The 27,902-nt window shown below is 37.7% G+C and overlaps 1 protein-coding gene across 1 annotated transcript in view; it reads left to right on the top strand.

Annotated features, from left to right (window-relative positions):
- spag6.S (sperm associated antigen 6 S homeolog) overlaps window positions 1–27,902 on the top strand; it is a 79,121-nt gene that overhangs the window by 13,510 nt on the left and 37,709 nt on the right. The window contains exons 4-6 of the mRNA XM_018269101.2: window positions 15,916–16,099; window positions 25,262–25,467; window positions 27,120–27,293. Of these exons, the coding sequence (XP_018124590.2) occupies window positions 15,916–16,099; window positions 25,262–25,467; window positions 27,120–27,293 (564 nt within the window). The remainder of the gene's footprint in view (window positions 1–15,915; window positions 16,100–25,261; window positions 25,468–27,119; window positions 27,294–27,902) is intronic.

The raw sequence follows: 27,902 nt of genomic DNA, 5'->3' as shown, positions 1-27,902 counted from the left end.
TAAATTTCTTACTTTATGTTGTAATGTCTATCTTTTAATCCTTTTAAAATTTCACAAAACCTTTTTCTGTCCTGCCCACTTTTGATGATGTCACTTCCGGTTTGCAGCAACATCACTTGCTGTTTAATGGTAGTCGACGGGTTGTGTATCGGGTTGCTGATAAAGCAGATGCTTGTCAGGGTTGGGTAGTGGATCAAAGTCTGTAAATATGCGGGTTGTTGTGCGGGTCGCGGGTTTGGTTCGGGTATGGGTCTTATAAATTGGTTGTGCACAGGACTCTACCATTATCAGTCATCACCAGAGCAGGGGATTGACCTGCAGTAACAGTGTCAAACATTGGAGTTGTTGTATATCACTACTATTTATGAAATAACATTTATAGGTCTCTTAACAAGTAGAGAAAGTTTCTGGAATTGCACTCAAGGATTACACTGGAGAGTTGCTCAAGACTAGTGCTGATGTCTGCCCATGTCTCTCATGTAGAGTTCAATGATCAGGGATGAAGCAGATATCTGCTTTAATACTAGTAACACTGTCTGGAGGTTCATTGCTCTCTCCCTCAGGGTCCCCATTAGATTGCTGATCTTTTTACTGACACAAACTGAGATAACTGCTCTGCATTGTGTCAGAACTGGAGCCATGACCTAGTCAAGATGGATGTTTGGTTTTGGTTGCGGAAACCTCATAGGATCTGCTTGGATGTGCTTGAAGGCATGGCCCTTGTCAGAGAATGAAGTCATGAGTCTGAACCTAGGGAGAAACTCTAGTCTGGGAGGTCAAGTGAAACATATATAATGCTGTCTCAAGCCAGTGTTTCATCATGCCTCCCAACATTTAGGAAATAGAAAGAGGGACAAAGAGTTGCCACACCCATGTTTGTGGCCACACCCCCTAATTACCATGTTCATTTTACAAAATTTGGCAGGTTATGAGAGTATGAAAATATTTCTGAGGTTTTTTTTTCCAGTTATTACAGTTTTGCTAATGAAGGTGAATTCCCATTTAAGCTGTAAGTCTAACTTCTCCCAATGGACCTCCTTATCTTATATTGTTACAATTACTTATTTGCTTATCTCAGAATTGTTATAAATGTATCTTATCTGCTGCTGTGGCTGTTCTGGGCTCTCTGCCAAAAGTCAATTAAGTTCGAAACTTTGTTTCTTTTTCTGGCTGTTCAGTGCAGAGAAAAACGGGACTTTCCAGTACAAACGAGGGACTGCGGGTTGAGCTGTCAAAAGAGGTGCAGCAGTAGATGGCTGTAAAAACCTGATTATTTATTTCTTTGTGTAAACCATTGAAATATGGACATTGCAAACAATTATCATCCTGCATTCCAGTGTATTCAGCAAAAAAATAGTCTTATTAAAGAAAGTATTGAAGCGATAATATTAAAAAAAATCTTATAGTGAGAATATCTCTGCACACATCCCTGTGGTTCCAGCTGAATGGCCCCAGCCCATGGCAATACCTTGTAAGTAGTATTTTTACTAAACCCCTTATGCCTTAAATGATTACCATATAGTCCTGTTAAACCTGTACACCTTCAGCTGTTATTGAAATACAACTCAGGCTGAGGACTGTTGAACATCAGCTGAAGGGCTGCACTGTCCTTGTTTGTATAAATAATGTGGCTCCACAAAGTCTGTTTTGCCCCTGACCCAGTTGTAACTGAACTAAATGAAGACCTGTTAAAATTATAGACCTGGAGCATAATTAGTAATTGTTGTGCCCCATATAACGTCAGGCTCCTTGCCTCAGCATGGCTACATATAATGGCACTGCATGTTATGTAGATTTTCTGTGTCTTCCCCTTCCATGGTAAGTGGATGAGGAGACGCTTGTTGTGTATAAAGAAGGAACAACTTTATTTGCTAATATTGTTCTGCCTTAGCAGTGTCATTATTTTATATAACAAGTCTGCATGCCAGGTGGTTCACCTTTGAGTTAACTTTTAGTGTGTTATAAAATGGCTAATTCTAAGCAACTTTCCAATTGGTCTTTATTTTTTCTTTTATATAAGTTTTGCATTATTTGCCTTCTTCTGACTCTTTCCAGCTTTCAAATGGGGGTCACTGACCCCATCTAAAAGCAAATGATCATTAAGGCTATGCGTTTATAGTTATTGCTATTTTTTAGTACTCATCTTTCTAGTCAAGCCTCTCCTATTCATATTCCAGACTCTCATTCAAATCAAGTGCACGGTTGCTAGGGTAATTTGGACAATTGCAACCAGATTGCTGAAATTGCAAACTAGAGAGCTGCTGAATAAAAAGCTAAAAAAAAACCACAAATAATGAAAAATGAAAACCAACTGCAAATTGTCTCAGAATATCACTCTCTACATCATACTAAAAGTTAGTTTAAACATGAACCACCCCTTTAAAGGAGAACTAAACCCTAAAAATGAATATGGCTAAAATTGCCATGCTTTGTATAGTGAACTTGCACCAGCCTAAAGTTTCAGCTTGTCGATAGCAGCAATGATCCAGGACTTCAAACTTGTCACAGGGGGTCACTATCTTGGAAAAGTGTCTGTGACACTCACATGCTCAGTGGGCTCTGAGCAGCTGTTGAGAAGCTAAGCTTAGGGGTCGTCACTAATTATCCAGCAGAAAATGAGGTTTGTCTGTAATATAAACTGATGCTACAGGGCTGATTATTAAATTCTGATGCTAATTGCACTGGTTTCCTTGCTGTTATGTATTAATTATCTGTATTAATTACTAATCGGCCTTATATTGTGACATTTCTATTCTATGTGTACTGTATATTGTGAGTGGGTCCCTAAGCTCAGTAAGTGACAGCAGCACAGAGCATGTGCAGTGAATCAGCAGAAAAGAAGATGGGGAGCTACTGGGGCATCTTTGGTGACACAGAAGGGCTGTGGTTGCCTTGGGCTGGTACAGAAGCACAAAACATAATGCACAACATTTCTAGCTACTTCTTTAGTTACGCTTTAGTTCTCCTTTAATATACTGGCCTAAAATATAAAAAAAAACAGGAAACAGTATTGGTGTGTGTGTGTATATATATATATATATATATATATATATATATATATATATATATATATATATATATATATATATATGTGTGTGTATATGTGTGTGTATATGTATGTATGTGTGTGTGTATATATATATATATATATATATATAATACACAAAAGCCATGAATATCTTGTAAATTATATCCTTATAAACGGTGAGTTCTGATGTCATTTCTGTCACATGACTCACTGAAATTTGTGTATTATAATAAATAAAGTACCCCCAGTTGCAAAATATGAGGATATTAGAAGTTCTATTCAATGTGAAGTCACATTGCAAGCAAAATGATTTTTTTGCATTTGCTATTTTATCGTGTTTTTTTTGTTTTTTTTCAAAAATTGAAGAAAAAAAATGTTTTTAGTATGGGAAAACTCCCATACTAAAAACATTTTTTTTCTTCAAAAAAAATGTTTTAATGATAAATTATGGATTCATTATGTACCCAGTTTAATTACAGTTGTAGGAAGAGTTTTTTATGGGTCCCCATCTGCAGTACGTTTTTTGTCTACTCCCACTTAATGTCCCAGCCATGCCAGGACCCCACCTGTGCACTTAGTCTGCCCCCCCAGCATATAAATCACATTAACTTCAGAAAAATTAAGGAGGTTTAAAGGTTCTCTGCTTATGAAGCCTGTTCTCTATGAGAACACCTATACTGATCAGGGTTTCCACCATAGGGCCTTCCTATATGTTTACATTTTTTCCCCATTAAAGGGGACCTGTCACCCTAAGAAATAATTTCAAATTCTTTTCTATCATGTTAGTTGAGCAAAATAAATTTTACTTACACTGTATTTATTATTTAAATTGTGTTTCCTTCTGTTTTGGAATTATACAATCACAGCAAGCAGGCAGCAGCCATTTTGTGGACACGGTTATTAAGGGAAATTGTGTATCACCCCAAAATCTTGTGTATGCGCCAGAATGGGGGACCTAATGTCCATGTGCAGTGCCCTACACAATTATAGAGCCTGAGGAGGGAAGGGGGAATGTGAGGAGAGCAGTGACATGTAGGAAGTGCTGAATGGAAAGTGAAAGTAATTGACTGCCCCTCCTCTATGCCATGGGCATAGAGGCGGGGCAGGTAATATTTGATTGACAGTTTAGATATTTAAACACCTTTATAACAGGTATGGATGTTTTAATGAAAACATTTTTTGGGGTTCCATATTTAATTTGGAAAGGACTTTCATTTTGCAGTTTTTTATGTGTAGGTGACAGGTCCACTTTAATAACATCATTTTTACCGGTCCGGCCAATAAAACACTGGACATGGCTTCTCTTACACCATTCTATAGTGCTGTGATCTTAGGTGCTGCCCATTTTTTGGAACAGTGACATAATATGAAGGCGGCGAGAACTCAAGAAAGCAAGATGGCGGCTAAAACAGCAAGCTGACGTAGTATATAAATGTATATAAACTATCTGGGACATAATTATGCATCCTTTAAATTAGATGATTTTACAGCATAGATAAATCACGAATCTTTAGTGAAAAGAATATTAAAAATATTAAGTGGATGCGCAGTTCTCACCGTATCGACTCCTAAATCTGTGCATAAATCCATTGGCCGGTAGGGAAGGTGTGTTACTGTGCTGTCTGAGGAGCTTGTTTTAGGGTTAAATGTGGAAATTGTCAGGATGATAAACTGCCCAGTGTACTGTAGCACAAACACATTTAATCTGTCTCTCAGTTCCAGAGATTCTGGACCCAGGCCAGCTTTAGCAAATAAACCTAAGTAAGTGGAAACTTTCTCAGTCATGGTTCCGAGAACTGACAGTGAACTGTGGCTGAACGCTTTACTCTCCAGTGCAGAAATCAGATTGTAAGGGGGCGGAAAGAACTGGCATGGTCGCATTGATAGCTTTAACCCCTTCATGGCAGTCCATGTCACTCAATTTAAAGGAAAGTATCCACACCTTGAGGCTCTCTGGCTGTTGCTGGACTACAACTCCCTGCACCCGATGAGAACTTTTGGCTGCTCTGGGGTGCTGAGGGTTGCAGCCCAAGAACAGCTGGAGTGCCACAGGTAGTAGATCCCTTCCCTCAGCCCCAGAGACATAATGCCTATGAATAAGTGCCTGTGGGTGCGAAACGCGTAAGGCGGAGCATCAATTGGTCTGTATGCCTACTTTTTAATATTTATGATGAATAAAAAGTGATTTTTTAACTTTGAGAATTGACTGGGAATATATTTTTTAATTTTTGATTCATGCAAATAAAGCAACATTTGAAAGGAATATTTACTAAGCCGCAGGCACGCCTCCCTATTTCTACAGCTGCAGGCGAAATTTGCATGATGCTTTGGAAAGAAGCTTTCGAGGGCACCTATAACACTGAACAGAAATGTGCTCTTGGCCTGTACTGAATTAGTGCTGAATTTCCTTCATAGTTATATATGTTTGCTTGGTGATTAGTCCAAGAGGAGCAGCAAGTCTTTTCAGTGTGATCCTTGGCCTTTCCACAAAGTAGAGTTTTGTTCTCAGAGCAGAAAAGTCTTTATGTGATGTTAGGGGAAAAAAAAATCAGCACATCAGGTTTTAATGGGATTATGGCCAGAAGTGCGTCTTTTTTAAAGTTTTCATGAGAACTGAGGCAAAATTCTAAGGAAATGTATTATCTGTCACTTATACAAGAGAAAACATACAGAAGTACAAATTAATTATTATTATACGTTATTTATACAGTTCTGACATATTACACGGCTCTTTACAGAGAGTGTTTAATCATTCACTTCAGCCCCTGGCCCAGTTTGTTACACTAAGAGGCCCATTTATCAAAGGTCGAATTTTGAATACATGTGAATTTTTTTATTAGAATGTACTCACAATTCCATTGGGAGATTATTTAAGAAAAAATTTGAATGGCTAATATTCAAACGAATGGTTCCGACCCGAAAATTCGAATCTTATTTGATTAATTCCAATTGAGTTTTTCTCAAAAAAAAACAAACCTCGAATGTCAGGAAGGCTATTAACATCTCCAAATGGCCCGACAGACCTCTGCCATTAACTTGTACATGAATTTGGCAGGTTTTAGATGGTTTATATTCAAATCAGAACTGTTTCCATGGTCGAGGTGTGATACATCTCACATTCAAATTTACATTTGAATAGGGGATTAAAGTTCGAATGTCTGAATTTTGAATCTCGAAAATTTTAATTCGAATTTACTATTCGAAACCTTGATAACTCTGCCCCTTAGTGCTAGAGCAATCCTTCATGTCTATATAGATTAAGGTTTATAAAGCTACGGGTATAGTAAGAATGGTACATTTTCCCCCTGTACAGTAATGCACAATAATAATTTATAAATGCATCAGAAATTTGCATGTTCTGCCTGTGTCTATGTGGGTTCCCTCCAGGCACTTTTTCTCCTACTTAAACATCCATGCATGTTAATTGGCTCTTGATAAAACTGACCTCAGTGTTTGTGAATGTGATAGGGACCTTAGTATGTAAGCTCCACTGGGGAAAGGACTGAAGAATCTCTTTAAAGGAACAGTAACACCAAAAAAGGAATGTTTTAAAGGAATGGCAATATAATGTACTGTTGTCCTGCACTGTCAAACGGATATATTTGCTTCAGAAATTCTACTATAGTTTATATAAACAAGCTGCTGTGTAGCCATGGGGGCAGCCATTCATACACATGATACATAGTAGATCTAACATCTAAGTTCGGAAGAATACCCTTGTATATTGCAGAGGCTAACTGTTATCTGCTGTGTAACCTGTGCCTTTTCTCCTTTTTTCCAGCTTGAATGGCAGCTTGTTTATATAAACTATTGTAGGCTTACTAGAGCAAACACACTAGTTTTACCAGTGCAGCACAACAGTACATTATATATATATATATATATATATATATATATATATATATATATATATATATATATATATATATATATATATATATATATATATATATAAACAACCAAGGGGTCGGTGCACACAGAACACAAAATGGATGCCTAGGTGCTGGAGCAATTAAACATAGTATAGAGGTAACAAGAAAAGTCCGCACACACAGGACTTGAGTGAAGAAAAAAACTAAAAAAAAATTTTCTTCACTCAAGTCCTGTGTGTGCGGACTTTTCTTGTTACCTCTATATATATATATATTTATTTATTTATATCATATATATAACAATTTAATTTTGTGGTTTTATTTTTCCTTTAAAGCCCTGTTAAGATGTGCCGATACTAAACTAGGGATGCACCGAATCCAGCATTTGATTCGGGCAGGATTCAGACAAATCCAGTGCCAGCCGAACCGAATCCGAATCCTAAATTGCATATGCAAATTAGGGACATGGAGGGAAATTGTGTGACTTTTTGTAAAAAATGGTTTCCCTTTCCCACCCCTAACTTGCATATGCAAATTAGGATTTGGTTCGGTATTCAGCCGAATCTTTAGCGAAATGTAGACATCCCTGTGTGTATTGCTTTTCCTATGCAATGTTGTGCAAAATGACAGATAGGTGTATTATTTGAATTCAATGCTACACAAGTTCCTTGGAGTAAATCCCCCTCCCTCAGTGTAATACAAGCTATTAAGCACGTTCCCTTCATATAGAGCGTATCTAACGTCAGCTTGTCAGCGGTGCAATTCTCTCACGGTCCCTTATTTCATTGAAGCTCTTAAAAAAAGTAAATAAATATCCTGCTTCATCATATGAAAATAACTTATTTGCTAGGGTTTTGCCACTTTCACGTCGACCCATCCCACAGAGAATAGGGGGCAGATTTATTAAGGGTCAAAGTAACAATTTGAATTTTCAAATTTTTGGTTTGATCAAAACTCTCGAATTGTGAATTATCCAATCTCAATTTGCGTTCTAATTCGAATTTCGAGATTTATCATACTCTGGCCCTTTAAGAACTTGAATTTGACTATTCACCACCTAAAACCTGCTGAATTACTGTATAAGTCAACGGGAAAGGTCCAGGGATCGATTTGCTGATGTTTGCATCCCTCCTGATAATCAAATTCAAGTTTTTTTAAATTCGAAACCAGTTTTTCTAATTCGAATCGAATTGGACTAGAGTTTTCGTGTCGATTCAATTTGTCTGAGCTAAGAAAATTCGATTTTATTAATAAATTTCGAATGGTCGAAATTCAAATTTATGGGAGTTTTAACCAACTCACATAAAATCGAAATTTGACCCTTGATAAATGTGCCCCTAAGGCTAGGCCTGACAATATGAATTCTTCGCATGTGGAGAATCCACTGCCCCACTGCTCCCCTTGTCTTCTGCAGGCATGGCGTAATGTGAAATGCAAAATCTCAGGTTTCGGCCAGTAGTGTGCAGAGTTGGTTCTGATGGTTCAAAAAATCAAGAATTATAACATTTTCTGATTTTAGACTTATGTATTATGCAGTGGAATGCATTTCTGTGGGTGTTCTGATGTTTGTTTACTGTATAAATAGTTGAAATGTCAAAACATTAATTCGCAATATGAAATATAAGCAGTAAAAAGCAAAATGCTGAAAATGGTCCCTAGCCAAACAAGTGTCATACCAGGCCAAACAAGTATTACCCATGTAAAATATCACTCAACCAAGGTATTTTCCACATATTATCATCTGGATCTGTCACTAATATATAATTATTTCTTCCCTGTTGTTCTTCATTCCCTTCTCTCTTTGCATTTTCTGTTACCCAATGTAATGCGTTCTTTATCCTTGTAACCTTTGTGCTGTTCCATCATTTATACTCATACTGATGACACTGAGATTTACACCACTTGATTTCTATCCCCCTCCCTACTATCAGATATCACTAACCGCCTTACAGCTATCTTTTCATGGATGACTACAAGCTGTCTTAAAATATCAACTTCAGAAAACAAAAATTCATCTGTTTCCCACTGTCATCCAACACTTTCATACTGGATTGTCTGCCTTTGATTAACAACACAGTAACATGCACCCCTGCAGAAATAATTAGGAGCATTCATTTTAACTCTATCACTGGCACAGATGAGAAGACTAATCAGTTTAAGGAAGGGTGACAGAAATATATATATATATATATAAAAAACAAGGGAAAGTTGTGCTCACCACTATTTTTTAAAACCATTAGGCAGGGGCGCAATGAGGCTGTGACCACAAAATACATATAGTCAAATACAAGAGTCCTCTGCACTCAACCCATTATCAATATATTTAAGACAGCGACATTTTGTGCATACTGCTACTAAAAAATGCCTTACCCTTTAAACAAAACAGGGATTGTTTGTCCATATATTGCAATATATTTAAGCTGGCCAACTACGTCAAAGTCATCCCATATCTGGCCAGTCCTATGCTTAATTTTCATCTGATTCATTAAGAATTCTATTGCTTCATTATACATTTTACAAAGGGACTTGGTTTTACCTGCAACTTAACTTGCTGCTTTCAAAGTAAAACTCCCAAACTTGGCTGCCCTTTTATTAGACACCAGTGGGATCACCTGACTATAGCTGGGAAGGGTGGGAGCTACAACATGGAGCTGGTCACTGCTCCTGTATAACTATAACAAACAAGGGAAAGTTGTGCTCACCACTATTTTTTAAAACCATTAGGCGGGGGTGCAATGAGGGTGTGACCACAAAATACATATAGTCAAATACAAGAGTCCTCTGCACTCAACCCATTATCAATATATTTAAGACAGCGACATTTTGTGCATACTGCTACTAAAAAATGCCTTACCCTTTAAACAAAACAGGGATTGTTTGTCCATATATTGCAATATATTTAAGCTGGCCAACTACGTCAAAGTCATCCCATATCTGGCCAGTCCTATGCTCAATTTTCATCTGTATGGCAGCCAAGTATGGGGGTTTAGTTTGAAAGCAGCAAGTAAGTTGCAGGTAAAACCTAGTCCCTTTGTAAAATGTATAATGAAGCAATAGAATTCTTAATGAATCAGATAAAATTGAGCGTTGGACTGGCCAGATATGGGATGACTTTGACGTAGTTGGCCAGCTTAAATATATTGCAATATATGGACAAACAATTCCTGTTTTGTTTAAAGGGTAAGGCATTTTTTAGTAGCAGTATGCACAAAATGTCGCTGTCTTAAATATATTGATAATGGGTTGAGTGCAGAGGACTCTTGTATTTGACTATATATATATAATAACACAAAAGCCATGAATATCTTGTAAATGATATCCTTATAAACGGTGTGTTCTGATGTCATCAGTTATAAACGGTGAGTTCTGATGTCATTTCTGTCACTGAAACTTGTGTATTATAATAAATAAAGTACCCCCAGTTGCAAAATACGAGGATATTAGAAGTTACCTCAGAGTTCCATGACCTGTATAAAAGCACTCGGCCTCGTGTTTTTATATGCTCATGAAACTCCTTGGTAACTTATAATATCCTTATATTTAAGAAGAGGGGGTACTTTATTCACTATATAATGGGCAGAGAAAGGAGGACAAAAGAAGTTACTGCTGGAACCCCAGAAATAGGCAGAAATAAGCCTCGACAATGATTGGTGGGAAAAAGAGAAAAAAGGAGGAAAGAGGAAATATGAAGAAGCAGGAGTAGAGAATAGTAGGAAACACGGGGAAATAAAAGTTGAGTGGAATAATTATAGGAAACACACAGGAGGCAGAAGAGAGATGTGGAAAAGTGGAGTGTTGTTGAAAGTGAATGGAATGGAGAGAAGGGTAAACTGTATAGAGGTGGTTGAAGGAAAAAGAGGACTTTAAACTTGTCACAGGGGGTCACCATCTTGGAAAGTGTCTGTGACACTCACATGCTCAGTGGGCTCTGAGCAGCTGTTGAGAAGCTAAGCTTAGGGGTCGTCTCAAATTATCCAGCAGAAAATAAAGTTTGTCCATAATATAAGACGATGCTACAAGTCTTCCGATGCTAATTGTGATGGTTTCTGTGCTGCCATGTAGTAATTATCTGTATTAATTGAAAATCAGCCTTATATTGTGACATTTATATTCTATGTGTACTGTATATATGTATATATATATAGTTAAAGAAACTTCATCGAAATAATCATCACTATGGGGGTTTTATATATATATATATATATATATATATATATATAGTATAGCAATAAATCCAGCAGCACTCCGATAAGTGAATCAAATGTTTATTTGTGCCACTAGCAAAGCAACGTTTCGGGCTATTCCAGCCCTTTATCAAGCCACTATATATATATATATATATATATATATATATATATATATATATATATATATATATATATATATATATCTATATCTATATATATCTATATATATATATATATATATCCATCGATATATCTATCTATCTATCTATCTATCTATCTATCTATCTATCTATCTATATATATATATATATATATATATATATATCTGGAAACAGGCGAGCACACACAGGTCTTAATTGCAAAACAAAAGGTGTTTATTAGACAAAAAACTGACGTTTCGGCTAGCACTCTAGCCTTTCTCAAAGTGAGAAGTGAGAAAGGCTAGAGTGCTAGCCGAAACGTCAGTTTTTTGTCTAATAAACACCTTTTGTTTGCAATTAAGACCTGTGTGTGCTCGCCTGTTTCCAGATATACATTACTATTTTGCTGTTAGCACCCAGGCAACAAGACTTTTTAAACGAGCTGTGCTGGCTTTTTTTGCCTCTTTATATATATATATATATATATATATATATATATATATATCTATCTATATCTATCTATATATATCTATATATATCTATCTATATATATCTATATATATATCTATATATATATATCTATATATATATATCTATATATATCTATATATATATATATATATCTATATATATCTATATATATATATCTATATATATCTATATATATATATATATATATATATATCTCTATATATATATATATAATCTATATATATCTATATATATCTATATATATCTATCTATCTATCTATATCTCTCTCTCTCTCTCTCTCTCTCTCTCTCTCTCTCTCTCTCTCTCTCTCTCTCTCTCTCTCTCTCTCTCTCTCTCTCTCTCTCTCTCTCTCTCTCTCTCTCTCTCTCTCTCTCTCTATCTATCACCCCCATAGTGATGATTATTTCGATGCAGTTTCTTTAACTTGAGGCTTGAGTTCCCTCGGCTGCTTCAAGTGTGGGCTGTGCAGTGACCTGTCATTTGGACAGAAAATCTCTCTATAACGTCAGGCTTGCAGCACTGCTGATCCTGACAACTACAAATTGAGAATGTTTAGAACATGTCCTCAGACAGTTAACTTATCTGCTTTGTAACAAGATCAGCCTTGTTTTATTCCTAGCTCCAAGTGTTTTGGATGCTGAGACAAAGAAGCAATTCAGACGAAACATGAACTTATATAATCATCTGTTGGAACGGGAGGGAAGCAGAATGTACAGAACTCGGGGTTGTTCACCTTTGAGTTAACCTTTAGTATGATGTAGAGCGTGATATTCGGAGACAATTTGCAATTGGTTTTCATTTTTTATTATTTGTTATTTTTTAATTATTTAGCTTTTTATCCAGCAGCTCTTTAGTTTGCAATTTCGGTGCAAATCACCCTAGCAACCGTACATTGATTTAATTATGAGACTGGAATATGAATAGGAGAGGCCTAAATATAAAGATAAGTAACTCTACATTTGTAGCTTTACAGAGCATTTGTTTTTAGATGGGGTCAGTGACACCCAGTGACCAGAGTCAGAAGAAAAAGGCAAATCATTAAAAAAAAACTATTAAAAATAAATAATGAAGACCAATAGAAAAGTTGCTTAGAATTGTCAATTCAATAACATATTAAACGTTAACTTAAAGATGAACCACCCCTTTAAAGGACTTACTTCTGATGATAAATATACCGTTGCTAGCAGTCATTAAGTTGCAGAAGCTTGTTATTATACTATCTTTGCTCTACCTGTACAGTGCAGGTTTAATGAATATTGTTAGCTTCCCTTAGAACTCAATAGTTATGGGTTAAGTGGGGCTCATTTATCAACACTGGGCAAATTTTACCCATGGACAGTTACCTATAGCAACCAATCAGTGATTAGCTTTTTAAAGCCAGCTGCAAGTAGAACAATGAGTGCAGCAATTTGATTGGTTGCCGTGGGTTACTGCCCATGGGTAAATTTGCCCAGTGTTGATAAATGACCCCCAGTGTGTTTATTGGATTGGCTTTATGGAAATTTTAAGAAAAATCCCACCCAGTGAAAAATAGCACTTTTTTTTAAATAACTTCATTAATTTAATCAACTTTATGTTAGCTTTTAGTACAGTGAAGAATGGTCAGTGCTAAGCAACTTTTCAGTTAGTCTTCATTATTTATTTTTCATAGTTTTACTTTAGATTATTTGCCATTTTCTTACGATTCTTTCCAGCTTTCAAATGGGGCTCACATCGAGGGGCCGATTCACCAAGGGTCGAATATCGAGGGTTAATTAACCCTCGATATTCAACTGGGAATTAAAATCCTTTAGGATTTTAGCGCAAATAGTTCGATCGAACGATCGAAGGAATAATCCTTCGATCGAACGATTAAATCCTTAGAATCGAACGATTCAAAGGAGTTTAATCCAACGATCGAAGGATTATCCTTCGACCAAAAAAACTTAGGAAAGCCTATGGGTACCTTCCCCATAGGCTAACATTGGCTTCGGTAGCTTTTAGATGGCGAACTAGGGGGTCGATGTTTTTTCTTAAAGAGACAGTACTTCGACTATCGAATGGTCGAATAGTCGAACGATTTTTAGTTTGAATCTTTCGATTCGAAGTCGTAGTCGAAGGTCGAAGTTGCCCACAAAACACTTCGAAGTTTTTTTACTTCGAATCCTTCACTCGAAGTTAGTGAATCTGCCCCTTATTGTTACTTCTACATATTATTACTCATTTTTCTATTAAAGGGGTTGTTCACCTTCCAAACTCTTTTTTCAGTTCAATTGTTTTCAGATTGTTCCCCAGAAATAAAGACTTTTTTCAATTTATTCCATTATTTATTTTTTATGTTTTTTTCCAAAATCTAAGTTTAAATTTGAATGTTCGTGTCCCGGCTGATTGATCCTGACAGCTCAGTAATTCAGGCGCAGACTCTAAACTGTAACAATTTTGCAACATTGAGTTGATCCATTTCTCAGCAGCATCTCTGGAGTATTAGCAACTATTGTATCAATTCTAACAGCTGTCTGTAATGAATCCCAGAGATTCTGCTCAGCAGGGACAAAGAAATGTATCAACTAAATGTTTCAATATAGAACAGTTTACAGGGTCGGCGACCCCCCCACCCAGATCTGCTTTAGAAGGTGAAAAATGACACTTTACACTTCAATATTAATAAAACAGTGACACATAGAAAATGGAAAGCCATAGGAAACAGTCGTTCTTTCTGATGATCCATCTGAAAACAACTAGTTGTTTGAAGGTGAACAACCCCTTTAAGGCCCTCTCATATTCAACTCAAAAAGTGAACAACCCCTTTAAGAGTTATATGTAATATTATATCATTGCTCATTGGGGGAGGAATATGGCTTAGTGACAACTTACTGGTATCTCTTTGTGGGTTCACCCATGCTAACTAGGAGCACAGCTATTTGTTCACTAGAATGAAGTGACACAAGCTTCCCTCTCTGATCTGAGCAACAAATGTTACAGTAAAACTGCTCAGAATTCCAGGGAATTGCTTGTATAGCTTACAAAAAGGGGCAGATTTATCAAAGATTGATTTGGGAATCCAGCAGGAACCTTACCCTTTCCATCTTTTATTGATTTGAACAGAATAGACTATTGATTCCATTGAACTGATATGCTTATGCAATCCATAATTCAGATTTAAAATCTGGCATTGTTCGTTATTGATCCGCTTTCCTAGATCAATGCAGTCTGATTGCACCGTTGATTGTTCCATAACTATCTTCCCCCATAGTCACTAGCAGGGAAACACTTTCTTCCAAGGAAATGTTATTCAGTATTTAAATGGGTTGTCCACCTTCAAAATAACTTTTAGTATGATGTAGAGAGTGATATTCTGAGACAATTTGCAATTGGTTTTCATTTTTTATTATTTGTGTTTTTTTTGTTATTTAGCTTTTTATTCAGAAGCTCTGCGGTTTGCAGTTTCAGCAGTCTGGTTGCTAGGGCCCACATTACCCTAGCAACCATGCACTGATTTGAACAAAATACTAAAATATGAATAGGAGAGAGTCTGAATGCAAAGATGAGTAATAAAAAGTAGCAATAACAATAAATTTGTAGCCATACAGAGCATTTGTTTTTTTAGATTGGGTCAGTTACCCCATTTTGAAAGCTGGTAGTAAAAAGAAGGCAAATAATTAAAAAAATATCAAAATGAAGACCAGTTGAAAAGTTTAGAATTAGCCATTCTATAACATAATAAATGTTAATTTAAAGGTGAAACACCCCTTTAAAATCATATAGTGAGACTAGTACATGTTACTTCTTTACTTTTTATATACTCTATGTGGTTGGATGTGTTTTTATCTGGTTATACTGAATTGTCAGCATCCCAGAGCAACATACGGGCTGAAGATATCCATTCAGAATAGAAGATGAAGCTAAAGGTCCATTGCACTCGGTAACTGATAGTTTGAGCCAATGAAACCGTAACAGCCATGTGTTGATTTATGTCATTTATGCTTATAACTGTGTACGACGCAGTTTCGGTGCCAGCTTAATGCCACTTCTATTTGCTCTTCAAAGTAAAGGATGTCTGGGGTTCAGATTTACCCTTGCATACGGAACAAGTGAATCATGTTGCCATTTGGATTACAAGTACAAGAATCAGAAAAAAAATGATTGTATTTATTAAGCTATTTTTCTCATTTTCTTCCAATGCAAGCCTTAGTAACTCTTGTTTATCCCCTCACAGCGCTTTTACAAAAAAGCAGCAGCCTTTGTGCTCCGAGCCGTTGCCAAACACTCTCCTCAGTTGGCTCAGTCAATAGTGGAGTGTGGGGCTGTGGATACGCTGGTGATTTGCCTGGAGGACTTTGACCCTGGCGTGAAGGAGGCAGCAGCTTGGGCTCTGGGTTATATTGCAAGACACAATGCAGGTAATGGTTTATAGCTCTTTCCTTATACTACAGGGCAGATTTATTAAAATTTGAGTTGGGGTCTCCTGAAGGATTTCCAGCAGCTTGAATGTTTTCACACCTCCTGCAGTATATATCTTTATTGCTAAGACTAATATGTTCAGCCCTGTTTACTAACATGTTTAGCTCTTTTACAAGGCCTACAGGATGGGAATCGGGAGAACAACCCCAAAAGAAGTCATCTTGACAAATATAAAGCTGTCTCACTGTCTTTTTGTAGATTAACGGAGAAGGAAAGCTACTGAAGCAGTTTATTGCCTATAGTGCAAGCTATAACACTATATTTAATCTGCAGAATGCTTTTCCATACCTGAGTAAATAGCTCTAGAAGCTCTTTCTCTGTTTGTTTAGGATAGCAGCTGCCATATTAGCTTGGTGTGACATCACTTCCTGCTGGAGTCTCTCCCTGCTCACTCATATCTCTGGGCTCAGATTACAGTAGGGAGGGGGGAAAAGGAAGGGGGAGTGGGAGAGAGGAGCAAACTGAGCATGCTCAAGGCCTAGCCCTGGAGGTTTAAGCTGAGAGAAGGAAGTCTGATGCAGAAGCCAATGTATACACAATAGAAGGAAAGAAATACCTTTCTTTTGACAGAGAACTCAGACCAGCATTACTTTAAAGGGCTTACTGGTGTATTTATATAGACCTTTCTGATAAAGCTTTTTCGCAAATTTCCGCCAGCGTTACTTCGTCAGTGCGAGCATTTCATATCGAATTTTCGCTAGCGTTCATTTGTGCCTATCGAAACATCACTAGCACTCTTATGCTTAGGTTAATTTGAATAGGGCGGGTATCTAAAAGTCATATGGACACCTTTAATAGTAATGTTGGTGCTTTGAAGTGACCACTTTTTCAAACACATGTCCAATGAGCCATAATAAAGACAGAAGAGATTCTCTAATGCCCTAAACGTGAGCCTACCCTTAAATCTGCCCCCATTGAGTTCATGCAATACGTAGCACTTCCCTGGATGGAGCAGTCTGTGCACAGAATGATTGGCTGTTTTGGAATCTTTAAATGGCACGGTTATATACTGTATGTGTGTTTGGATTGTACAGGCCATTTCATGTCTCTAGACAAAATGTTATACAAATAGATAGCACCCTTTAAATATATATCACTCAATCCATTTTCTAATTTGAAGCCAAACAAATATTTGCTCTTGTTCCCCCAATCTGGCTAGTTGCCCTATTCCTTTCCATAGCCATACTTTATCTCTCAGCTTGTGTGTCCCCCTCTCCTTCCCTCAGGCTGTGCTTTGAATTCCCCTTCCCCCAGCCTCTCCTTTCATTTGTTTTGCCTCTTTCTCCATCAAGCCCTTGCTCTGCTCCCCATCAGTTCCTACACCCCCTCCCTCCATCCTTCAAGCCCTTTCTTGATTAATTTCCCCCCTGTTCCCTCTTTCAGGCCCTATTCTCCCCCTTCATCCACCCGACAGAATGTTGCTGTTTTCTATATTTAACTTTTGCTGGGTCTCCAACATGTTTTATACTCATCATTATTTCCCTGGCTGGTGAAGCCCCTTCCCGGACACGTGCAGTTACAAGGCAGTAACACGTAGAATTCTAGGGTGTACAGACGTGATGAACTGCAGAAGTGGATTTCAGAGTAAAGGCTTTTCATGGATATGAACTTTACAAGAAACAGAGGGATTATGGTTAATCTCATTTGCACTCTTGCAGAAGAAAAAAAAGCTGTGGCAGAGCCGTCAGCCCATGGTATATATGGTAATCTGTGGCTTTCCAAAATTGTTGTACCACAGTTCAGAGGTCATAGAACGTGATTATATCCTTGTGTGATACAGCATTCTGCAAATCTCTAGGGGTTTTACACCTGCATGAGCTGACGCTATACCCACTCAAGCACTGGCCAGCAGCCAACTAACACTCTATATACACAAATACACTTTAATATGTCTAACGAGGGAAACATAGTCAACTGCAAAGGAAACAAGGGTTTGTTTATTGATTTTTTTCCCATTTGGATCTATTATTAGATGCCTTTTCCTGGAGCATTCTACAGACCAATCACGTCATTTATTTAATTCTATAGCACATATGCATTGAACTTCCTGGAAACCATTCATGCTTGCTCTCTGTATTCACATCATACTCCTGTCTGTAGTGTGGCGCTGGAAGGATTATTCCATGTGCCCTAATGGTTCCAAGACGTGGACTGTAATTATGCAGCCCTGCCCTTAGATGACTAATTCAGTCTTTTAATTGACTTTTAGCTGCTGCATTTGCATATCTTCTTCCTTAGCACTTCTGCAGTCTCAAACAAATGAGGCTGAGGTACCATCTTGCCTTACAGATTTCCTATGGGAGCTTTCCAAGTCTGCACAATTATGGGGCCAATGATTGTAGCTCAAAGGAATAGATTTAGGCTGTGTCAGTCTGTGTTATTATGGTATAGAAAGGCAGAGTTGATGCAGGGCCATCTGAGAGCTTGAAACAGAAGAGATTTCGGAAACTGGAACCAGGAAGTTTCAGGTTTCGATTTTATCTATAGCATTGTTTTGAGTTTTTTTTAAAATTTTTGTTTGACTGATTGTGCTTAAAGGGGAAATGCCATTGCTGTAAATATGAGGCAGAGATATGGGAGGGGACTCTGGTTGTGGAATAGCAGTTATAGTAGGGAGAGATGGTGCCTATAGTAGCAATGGGATATTAGTCTCTGGGAAGGGAGTGTGACTGTGGAATAGCAGGTATAGTAGGGAGAGATGATGCCTATAGTAACAGTGGGATAATAGTCTCTGGGAAGGGAGTGTGACTGTGGGATAGCATATATAGTAGGGAGAGATGGTGCCTATAGTAGCAGTGGGATAATAGACTCTGGGAAGGTACTGTGGCTGTGGGATAGCAGGTATAGTAGGGAGAGATGGTGCCTATAGTAACAGTGGGATAATAGTCTCTGGGAAGGGAGTGTGACTGTGGGATAGCAGGTATAGTAGGGAGAGATGGTGCCTTTAGTAACATGTGGATAATAGTCTCTGGGAAGGGAGTGTGACTGTGGGATAGCAGGTATAGTAGGGAGAGATGGTGCCTATAGTAACAGTGGGATAATAGTCTCTGGGAAGGGAGTGTGACTGTGGGATAGCAGGTATAGTAGGGAGAGATGGTGCCTATAGTAACAGTGGGATAATAGTCTCTGGGAAGGGAGTGTGGCTGTGGAATAGCAGGTATAGTAGGGAGAGATGGTGTCTATAGTAACAGTGGGATAATAGTCTCTGGGAAGGGAGTGTGGCTGTGGGATAGCAGGTATAGTAGGGAGAGATGGTGTCTATAGTAACAGTGGGATAGCAGGTATAGTAGGGAGAGATGGTGCCTATAGTAACAGTGGGATAATAGTCTCTGGGAAGGGAGTGTGACTGTAGGATAGCAGGTATAGTAGGGAGAGATGGTGTCTATAGTAACAGTGGGATAATAGTTTCTGGGAAGGGAGTGTGGCTGTGGGATAGCAGGTATAGTAGGGAGAGATGGTGTCTATAGTAACAGTGGGATAATAGTCTCTGGGAAGGGAGTGTGACTGTAGGATAGCAGGTATAGTAGGGAGAGATGGTGCCTATAGTAACAGTGGGATAATAGTCTCTGGGAAGGGAATGTTGAGTGTGACTGTGGGATAGCAGGTATAGTAGGGAGAAATGGTGTCTATAGTAACAGTGGGATAATAGTCTCTGGGAAGGGAGTGTGACTGTGGGATAACAGGTATAGTAGGGAGAGATGGTGTCTATAGTAACAGTGGGATAATAGTCTCTGGGAAGGGAGTGTGACTGTGGGATAGCAGGTATAGTAGGGAGAGATGGTGTCTATAATAACAGTGGGGATAATAGTCTCTGGGAAGGGAGTGTGACTGTGGGATAGCAGGTATAGTAGGGAGAGATGGTGTCTATAGTAACAGTGGATAATAGTCTCTGGGAAGGGAGTGTGACTGTGGGATAGCAGGTATAGTAGGGAGAGATAGTGCCTATAGTAGCAGTGGGAATAATTTTCTCAACTGATATCTCATATAATTTTTGCCCTGTACATAGATCAATAAACTGACAACTCTATCTGCTGCGGTTGAGCAGGCAGCTAATGTCTGCCCATATATGGGCAGTTTTAGTTGGATAATCCAATGTTATGTAAATAAAGAACAACCCTCTGCCCCAACTCTACAGTTTTTTTTTATTTACATAAGTGGGTTATTGTAAGCAGTGAGACGTTTGGTATATGGTGCATGTGTGGCATTTCCTACATAGCCCTGAAGCTTCAACTCTCAGTAGTAACTCAAGAACAACTAGAGGGTTATAGTCCGGGCAACTGTTATCATTCTGGGTACTTTGGGCAAATATCCTTTTTACTACACCTTAAAAACACCCTGTTTCTTTAAACTTTACAGTGGGGGTTATTTTCCCTTTGCTGTTAGCACAATAAGGGACACTTTTCATATCTGTTAATCTTAGCAAGTAAGATGCGTGGCAGGATGTTTCTGTAGGTGTCTGAGAGGTGTCTTGCACAAAGCAACTACACAAACGGATAAGAACTGCAACCGCAAGGCTGATGTGTGTCACTCATATCTTGTGGCTCACATGTGCTGCTGTGGCTTTTTGCAGATATTTATGGCGCCTGTATTTTAGACTTCAGTGACTAATAACCAAGAAAACTGTTACTCACTTATTCTAAGATTGCTAGTAGTAAGCCTGCGCTATTGAAAATCATTAACTACTTGCACTTAGGCTTTATAGGTATTTAGTGCAGTAGAAATGTCTGACACCATATATGGTCACCAATATACTGGTTAATACCATAATATTGTGGGTCCCCACATGTTTGTTTATTATCATTTAACACATATAGCTTACAACAATTTAGCTAACAAGATATAATGCACCCGTGGGGCAGATTTATTAAGGTTCGAATGGTAAATTATTTTGTGCCAAAATTCACAAATTCAAATTTAAAAGCACCAGCTCGAATGTAAATTCAAATGTAAGATTTATCACACTTGACCATGGAAACAGTTCTAATTCTAATATTCTACACCTTAAACCTGCCGAGTTAATTTACAAAAATATTGTCACAAAAGTGAATCCCAAACACAGTGTGTTCCCAGTCCAGCAATTTGTCAGGCTCTCTTCCGCCTCCAAACAAACGACAGTTTCAAAATAAATCACTGTATACCTCAAAAGTATATCTGAGGGGGAAAAAACAAAAGCATTATATAGTGTAGTATTCTTAATTAATTTGCCACCAAACAAGTTTTTAGCATCACTTAGTTCAGTGCTCCCCAAACATTGCTTTTTACTATGGTGAATAGTAAGAAATAACACATCGAACGTGATTAATTATGGGTGATGAGAGAGAATGGGGTATAATTAGTACCCACACTATAATCCGCTGTGGTTCTGGTGGTCTATTATACTAACAGACTACAGGTAATTAATGGCATGTATCAAGTATGGATATTCCGTCGCTGGTTCCAACTCTTTCTTTTTCCAGCTTTTTTCCCTGCGCTCTCCTGTGTTAAAGGGATCTTGTCATCGGAAAACATGTTTTTTTCAAAACACATCAGTTAATAGTGCTACTCCAGCAGAATTCTGCACTGAAATCCATTTCTCAAAAGAGCAAACAGATTTTTTTATATTCAATTTTGAAATCTGACATGGGGCTAGACATTTTGTCAATTTCCCAGCTTCCCCTGGTCATGTGACTTGTGCCTGCACTTTAGGAGAGAAATGCTTTCTGGCAGGCTGCTGTTTTTCCTTCTCAATGTAACTGAATGTGTCTCAGTGGGACATGGGTTTTTACTATTGAGTGTTGTTCTTAGATCTACCAGGCAGCTGTTATCTTGTGTTAGGGAGCTGCTATCTGGTTACCTTCCCATTGTTCTTTTGTTTGGCTACTGGGGGGGGAAAAGGGAGGGGGTGATATCACTCCAACTTGCAGTACAGCAGTAAAGAGTGACTGAAGTTTATCAGAGCAAAAGTCACATGACTGGGGCAGCTGGGAAACTGACAGTATGTCTAGCCCCATGTCAGATTTCAAAATTTAATATAAAAAAATCTGTTTGCTCTTTTGACAAATGGATTTCAGTGCAGAATTCTGCTGGAGCAGCACTATTAACTGATTCATTTTGGAAATTTTTTTTTTCCCATGACAGTATCCCTTTAAGTTTTAATAGGCTGAACTGCAGGTAAGCACAGGCTTAAATGCAGCCGACTCTTCTTTATGGCCATACTAATGACGATGCATGCAAACGCAGACGGAACACAGCATGCATCGTCATGAGTACGTGGCCATAAGTAAGAGTCGACTGCATTTAAGAAATGCTGTGTTTCTTTTGACAGAGGACTCAGAGCAGCATTACTTTGAGGGTTTACTGTTGTATTTATATAGACCTTTCTGATAACGCTTACTTAGTTTTAGCCTTTCCCTCTCCTTTAACATAGGGGGACATCAGCTCAAGTCCACTAACCCCCAGGGGCACTAGTTATGAATTGGTTCGAACATAACCCAGAAGCCATTGATGCTAGTGAGTTTACAGAAAAATGCTCCATTTAGGCTGTGATTTTCTTCTAGGTTTGTTAAAAAGTCAGATATTTGCCCTTTCTGGCAACTTTTCAGATCTTATATGAAAGCAGTAATTTGATAATTCCACCATTATGGGCCATTTCCAGTCCGCAGTGCATTTAATATAAGAGCTCTCCTTGAAACTCTTTGCGGTTCGCTCACCTTTGTGGCTCGAATTCCCACACCTTCGGGATTATGACATTGCTTTTTCATTTAAGCCCTATGGCGATTTTGTAAATAAACCCTTCTCTCAGGGGGAGAAAACCACAGGATATTCTTCCCTCAAAATTACTCTTTTTAATCTTTCTGCCTCTCATTCATTTTCAGCTATTACAGTTAAACACTGGGATATTCTTAGCCCCATAATCCAATATTATAGCTAACGCTAATGGGGCATAATTATCAAAGGAAGAAAACAGATTCTCCACAAAATTCTTTGAAAACCACTGACTGGAAAACGGGGTTGACTTTCAGTTATTTTAAGAATATTCTAGAGAAGTTTGTTTTATGACACGGATAACTGTGTCCCTGAGCAACACGTATGTTCTCAGCATCAGAAATTCATTTTCTCTGCGTTTTCTTCATGTTTTGTGATTAAAAACACAAACAAATCTTTTTTTTTAAAGCAGCTCTTTTTAGCTATTTTATGTTGTTTATAAGATGTGGACATAATGGAATGTATTTGTTTTCCTACATTTACCAATCAAAGCCAATCAAAACATTTCACTTTATTTCAAATATAATTTTTTTTTATAAAAGCAATGCATTTTGTATTTTGTAGTATTTTTATTTCAATTTAAATACATTTAAATATGATATATAATACACATACATTATGTTTTTTTTTTTTTAAATATGAGAGACTCCCTTTTATCCAAATATTCCAAATCATTTATTTTTCTCTGTAATAATAAAACAGTACCTTGTTTTTTATTCAAACTAAGATATAATTAATCCTTATTGGAAGCAAAAGCAGCCTATTGGGTTTATTTAATGTTTACATGATTTTCAGGTAGACTTAAAGTATGAAGATCCAAATTACAGAACAAACCTTATCTGGAAAATCCCAGATCCCGAGTATTCTGGATAAAAGGTCCCATATCTTTTCCTTTATAGAAAAATATTTATATTTTGTTATACATGTGTACAAAACTTTTTATCCAAATATCTGTTAACATTTCTGTCTTGTTTCTGGAACCTTTAGATCCCAGAACCTGGGCCAACCGTCAGCATATATTTGAATAAAAAGTTCAATGAGTATGAAATCCTTTTATTGGAAAACCCATTATCCAGAAAATTCAGAAGAAAGGCCATGTCCCATATACTTTAATCAAATAATTCTATTTTTTAGAAATGACTGCTTTATAAAACAGTAGCTGTATGTATCCATATTGGTGGCAAAACATACCTATTCATGTTTAAATGTTTTTATAGGCTTATGGTATGGTGATCCACACTACAAAATGACCCCTTATCCACAAAAAAAAACAGGTTCCAAGCATTCCAGTTAATAGATTCTATGCCTGTTATTCCCTTTTTTCTTTTTGTGGCCCTCAGTTTTGTAATCTGTGGTTCTCCTGTATACATATATATGGGGATATTTATCACTGACCACAAGGAAATTACAAAGTTCTCTGTTTATTTTTATTATTACATTCAAGAATTATTGCAAGGAAAAATACAGCTTGCAACTGACACAGGGGGTAAAAAGGCCCAATCAATAGAGCTTACAATCTAAAAGATAAAGGTGTGTGAAGTGCCTTTATTATTATGGTAGTATGGGACAGAGTAAAATTGCAATTTAAAGTTACTGCATTTGCATTTAAGGCAGAAAGATGCAGAGACTTATCCATGAAGGCATCTTCTTAAAATAGTTACATGTTTAAAGGGTACATTCCAGATCAGATTAGCAAAATGGAAACATGATGAAAAAGAGAAACTCTCCAAGCTGCCGGACTTAAACATAGCATGGGGGTACACAGTGATGCATGGAGATGTTTATAATATAAGTAATTGGCGCTGAAGTATTTATGTGCGGAACATTTATTTATGCAAGGGGAAACTTTGCTTAGCTTTGATGCTGGAAAGACCATGGAATGTATTAGGCAAACATTTTTCATTTTCGGTATATTTTTGCATTGGAGTGACATATTGTCTTAACATAAACACAGCACAGATGATTGCAAACTCCTCCTCAAATGAAAGGGCCGGCTATAAAGTAGGCGCTGAGTGTTAGCCATGCGGAAATGACAAGCCCATTGGGGAGCACAGAATAGCCAGGGCTTAAACAGCTGACATCTGCTTACTCTTTCTCCGGCAGAAAAAAAAACAAGCTATTTCAGCCTAATCTGCGCATGAAAAAAAAGGGGTCCCTCTATTGACCGGTGTTCCTTTCAGCCAATAATTGGTCCGCATGGGTTTCAGGAACTGGGAGAGCTGATTTAAAATGCAAATATCCAGACAGAAAAGTCAACTCTGCCCTCTTTCCTTTGGTGTATCTGTCATGGGTGAAAAATGGCTTGCACAAGGGTCAGTCACCCATACTTACTCTATTACCTCTCGTTGGACCTCCAGAACTGTCACAAGCTGTGGTGGATGCAGGAGCCGTTCCCTTGCTTGTCCTCTGTATCCAGGAGCCAGAAATCGCCCTGAAAAGGATTGCTGCCTCAGCCTTGAGTGATCTATCGAAGCATTCTCCTGAGCTTGCACAGACTGTTGTGGATGCGGGAGCAATAGCCCACTTAGCTCAGATGATTCTCAATCCAGATGCAAAACTCAAGGTACTTTGTGTTGCTCTCTCTTTGTACTCTCCCGGTGTAATATGGCTATATTCCCACACGTCTGTGCATGTTTTCCAACGTGAATATTTTATTTTAACCATGAAACTGCAAGGTAATCCCAAGGTCCTCAGCCTTCCCATGTAAAGTATCACTGGATATGGGTGTTAAATATCTATTATTATATTATATATCACAAACTTTGTGCTGCTTCATAGTAACATTGCACGATGAGGGAGAGCTCAACCCAATCCCAAAAATAACACTTTTTGAAAGTGCAGGGTGCTTACCCAGAATACCTTTCCCTTACATTAGGGTCAGTAGAGTAATTGCAAAAAATCCAGATGCACACCTTTTTGTTAAAGTTGTATCAAAAGTGGTTTATTAATTCCATATACATCACAAAAGGGCAACAATTCGGACCCCTCGGGCCCTTTATCAAGCTTCAGAGTAACATGTCAGTCCAGCAGTAATACAAAAAATAGCATCGTTTTTTACATCAGTAGGAAGGCTCTGCATTCTTATTGTACCGATTATAAGGGCTAACTTTAACTTATCTAATGGTACATGACCAATACCTGAGCAGTTAGTTATTTCCAATCCAACAATCATTTGTTTGTGAAAATGTAACCACCAGAGGGCACTATTTATAGGGTGATTATTAATTTATACTCATCAGAGCAGCACAAGTTTGCATCCATATGAATAAAAAATATATCTGCAAATAAATAAGGCTCCATGGGTTGTTTGAAAGGCTCCCGTTTTTTGAAACGGACATTGCTTCTTGTTCTTTCTAGTTTTAAGTATAACATCAAATAATACTTATTAGATATACACTGTACATTAGGCTTTTTTAACATAAATGAAATCAGTTCCCGTTTAGAACCCATACAGGATGAGTGCAGAACTCTCTAAAACAGGAAACTATGGACAGCCTTTTAACTGGCTGATTAAACAGTATGGCAGCTCCCACACAATAAACTTAAACATGTAGTAAAGCAACACTCCCTGAGAAGAATAACCAATGTAACCAAGTATGATTTATTGAGCAATAATAGAAAAATATAGAGAAGGATCCACATTTTATACAAAGTATAATTTCAATATAGCATTGGCCCTAATAGAAACAAAGCCCACTGACAAGACTGGGATGTTTTTGTCCATTGGGTTTTGTTCATCATTTTGACCATATAGTAAAGTTCAGTTGAGTTGGTTTCAGATAGTTCACCAGAAATAAAGTCTTTTTCCAATTACTTTCTATTTTCTATTTGTGACTGTTTTTCTAATATTGAAGTTTCATTTTTTTTCATTTTTTCATTTTTTTTGCAGACCTTCAGCTGTTGGTAGATGTTAAAAGTTGGATATTCCTGATTTACATATTTTTTAACACTTACAATGGAGCCCCCACTGAATATCAAGGGGAAAAAAAATGCAATTCACTCCAAAATATATATAAATTAATTGGGTGTCGTATTGGTCTTCTAAATATTAAAGGGCAAGTAACACCAAAACTGAAATTCGAATACATTGGAATAAAAAGTATTTGAATGTACTTTTATCCAGCGAATGTCCTTTGGATTTATAAACTATGATACCAATCTTATAAGGAATTTCTTGTTGGAAGACAGCCTCTAATACCTGTGATTATTCCCAAGCGCCAGGTGCTCTCTGCCCTAAGCCAAATTGCTAAGCATTCCGTCGACCTGGCAGAAATGGTGGTAGAAGCCGAAATCTTCCCCGTTGTCTTGACGTGTCTGAAAGACCCTGATGAATATGTCAAGAAAAATTCATCTACCCTCATCCGAGAAATCGCACGGCACACCCCCGAGGTAAGATCTGTGCAATTACTGAACTCAGCTTTCCGGATTCCCAGGGATCAGTTTAATAGGGATTCTATCAGGGCTTGGAGTTAAGAGAAAGACAAATTAAAATGATCCTTTAATCATTCTGAGAGTGAATCATCAGATGAGCTTGAAATCCTTTGTGCTCATTGCTCGCTGCTGCCGTAATCTGACTGAGCAGAAGTTCTGTGGGCTGCGGTGGTGACCCCCATGCCCCTAAGGGCTGTCGCTAAGCTGTTGTCAGACTTGATGATTCTGCCGGCTAATAGGCTAATGACGTGCCTCGGAGAGTAGATGTGTGTGAATGCGTGTCTGGGAGTGTTCTCTGATATGCAATACTATCATTGTGCTCTCCTATTGCTATTCAAGGCAGTTCTTTCTCCTATAACAATGGAAGAATGTCAGCTGTAAACATCAAAGGGGAACTATCGTGAAAAATTTAATATTACGGATGCACCGAATGCGTTATTTTGGATTCACCCGAAACCCTGAATCCTTCGTGGACGAATACCGAACCGAATCCTAATTTGCATATGCAAATTAGGGACGGGAAAGGAACATTTGGAAAAAAAATTGGTTTACTTCCTTGTTTTGTAA

This window comes from Xenopus laevis, chromosome 6S (genome assembly GCF_017654675.1).
Source record: "Xenopus laevis strain J_2021 chromosome 6S, Xenopus_laevis_v10.1, whole genome shotgun sequence".
Lineage (NCBI taxonomy): Eukaryota > Metazoa > Chordata > Amphibia > Anura > Pipidae > Xenopus > Xenopus laevis.
This window is presented reverse-complemented; position numbering and strand designations above follow the sequence as displayed.